At 30.1% G+C, this 3,079-nt stretch overlaps 1 protein-coding gene across 1 annotated transcript; it reads right to left on the bottom strand.

Annotated features, from left to right (window-relative positions):
* Positions 1 to 1,177: 1,177 nt before the first annotated feature.
* LOC131659556 (E3 ubiquitin-protein ligase SDIR1-like) lies at positions 1,178 to 1,651 on the bottom strand. Its single transcript, XM_058928731.1, has one exon. It carries the CDS (start codon positions 1,649 to 1,651, stop codon positions 1,178 to 1,180), a length of 474 nt encoding a protein of 157 aa, XP_058784714.1.
* Between the last annotated feature and the right edge of the window lie 1,428 nt (positions 1,652 to 3,079).

The raw sequence follows: 3,079 nt of genomic DNA, 5'->3' as shown, positions 1-3,079 counted from the left end.
GTTTGCATATACCAAATTTTGTCTTTGCATTGTCTGATTAAATATTTCTTATTGAACTATCAAGGGGTTAGAAAAACCCCAAGTTCACTAAATTTGTAGGGGATTCTAACCAGGTCCATTGTCGAACATGTGGCGAGGAATTAGTCAATAGCAGTTGACATAGCCAATAAAGAGAATTTGAAGATGAAATTATTTCCAAATTCCCAGACTTAAAATACTCTCACAGGGTTTATCACCTTACCCCCACATTCTATATGTAGTTGGAACTAACTAGATAAGGTATTCCATGAACAATTCTACATTGGTCAGTCCAATATTATCCTCAAAGAGTTATTAGTGTGGGGCGAAAGGTGGTCGAATCAATAAACGATTACATTATTAAGTGCCTGAATATGAATTAGTCGCATTGACTATTTGGGTTCTGGCGGACAGAGTTCGACAAGTCGAACGCTTGAAAGTCAAAAAAACTTGGACAAATAAATATTATAAAAAGGAAAAAAGTGTCATACGTCGAAGTAGAAAAAATTGAACAAATAACTAATGTTGATTATGTCGAAAAAAGTGGGGTCAATCAGGCAGAGTTAAAATCAGCGCCACCTTATTTGTGTAAGTTATTAAAAGCTTCGAACGAGAAGAATTCAGCCGAACATAGTAAAAATGAAAAGTTTATGGCAAAAAGATACACGTTCGACATAATGAAATGTTTCTGTAGTGACAACAGAACTAAAAACTCTCTCGTTAGAACAAAGGAAAAAGAGATATTTTTATAAGTATCATAATTTTTTGAGTCATAAAAAGTCTCAATGTGTTTTTAAGAATTTGGTGGATAATGCACTCAAAGAAGACAGGTTACGATTTGGGGATAAATCCCAAACCTCTGAAGCAAGTTGATTTAGATCCCCTTCAAGTCAGAGAAGGGTACGATGCTAAGAAGGAAAACTTCTAGAGGTTGGCATTTTCTTGCAATTCAAGATGAGTTAGATTCTAAAAACTATCTTGGCTTCTGGTTTTTGCTAGACTTGCCTCCTCCACCTATATACTATGACCCAATATTCACATAACAAAAAAATATAAGAACGGTCTTTCAATATCTTCATAAAAATATATAAGACCTGCCTTCTGGTTGAGTAATAATAAACACACATTCATTAAACATCACAAGAAAATCACTTATATATTATTCATTTGAGCTACTAGTAGGTAGCTGAAATCTACATAAAGGGCAAGAATTGCCTACATTTAACCAATCTTGAATACAATTCATATGAAACATATGTGAACATGGCATACAGACACCAACATTAAAATCTTCAAGACAAATAGTACATGTTTCCGCTTCTTCTACTTTTACCATCTTCAATCCTTCAATACATGACGGAGCCGCAGGAACAAACCTAATATTTTCTTCAATCTCTATTCCATCTTCCCAGCCATAGTTCCATTCATCTTCAATTTCATCGCTATCAATTTGAATAATAAATCTATTATCTTCATCACTAATAAATCTATTATCTTCATCACTATTAATCTCAATAACCAAGTTATCAAATTCCTCGATTTCCATATCCATATACCATTCATCTCTATAATGATATCCACCGTGATTACCTTCAACAGTTCTTGTAACAGATGGAATCATCTCATTATCCATGGACTAACGGTAAAGAAACGTAATATACTAAAAGTATTGAACAAAACACCTTGTGAAACTTTGTGTACTATTGTGTGTATATATGGTTCTAGGGTTTGAGATATATATATATATATAGCTCTAGGGTTTGAGATAAAATAACAAGCTCCTTAGACGGATGAAACTTTCCAAAATAGCTCATTAATTGTTGCTAAGATTGAGAATAATTAAATAAATCAATTTTTGTTTTTAATTTGTGAATAAACTCAACGATATTACTATTTCCATGCCTAAATATATGATCTTTTGAATTTTTTTCATTAATATTTCTTCTTTACGATTTATAATAAATATTCAGATAAAAATATGAATGCATTAATGATTGGAATACATTATTAGAGATTCGAATAGTATCTTTTTATATTGGTATTATCAATTTTTTATTTATTTAGCCAACCAGTTTTGAATCGATTAATACTATAGTTTTATAATATAAGTTCGGAGTTTAGTTATATCATTCCTTCTATTAAACTTTTGTTACTTGATTTTTCAAATTTTGAAGTAGAGTTTGTTAAGCGTCAAGCGAATATGATTGCTCATTGTTTAACAAAGACGGCCGATTTTTGGTCTCGACATAGTTACATTAATTTTATACCTTGTTGTATTGATACTATTTTATTGAATGATTAATACTGTTTTATTGAATGGAAGAAGTTTGTTTTGCTCGTATATATATATATATATATATATATATATATATATATATATATATATATATATATATATATATATATATATATATATATTGAAGAAAATGATATTTCTTTCTACAATCTATAATAAATATTGACTGCTTATCTTTCTTAAGGATTAAATTTGTAAATATAATATCAGAAACTACTACAAATTTGACATACAATAGCACTAATTTAATAGCATTTTTTAAAAAAGTGCTATTAATTATTTTACACATATGCCTTTAATAGCCATTATTTTACGGGCGCTATTAAAAAGATCCACTTTGTTAGCGCTATAGCTTAAACGCTATTTTAGATTGTAAAAATAATAATAAAAAAAGTAGTTTAATAGCGCTTTTGCGAAATGCTATTATACGTGTACCCATTTGTTAGCACTTTCTGCCAACGCGCTATTATTGGCTTTTGAACAAATTAAGAAAATAAAATACGCAATCTATTTTCATTCTGCGAGTTTACCAAAAATCACAACTCTACCAAAATTAAAAAAAAAACATGCAAAAACTGTAACCTCATCAACTCTCACGACTTTTCACCTCACCATCACAAATATCAACCCCACCATTGAATTCACCCTCCCTTATCTAATTTATCTTCTTCTTCCCCCAATGATTCTCTTACTTTTGGAACCTTATTCTCTCTATTAAATTCATTCTCCATTCAAAACTTCAGAAACCCTAAAATCAAAAGCAAT

The sequence above is a fragment of the Vicia villosa genome, linkage group LG3, assembly GCF_029867415.1.
Source record: "Vicia villosa cultivar HV-30 ecotype Madison, WI linkage group LG3, Vvil1.0, whole genome shotgun sequence".
Taxonomy (NCBI): Eukaryota; Viridiplantae; Streptophyta; class Magnoliopsida; order Fabales; family Fabaceae; genus Vicia; species Vicia villosa.
This window is presented reverse-complemented; position numbering and strand designations above follow the sequence as displayed.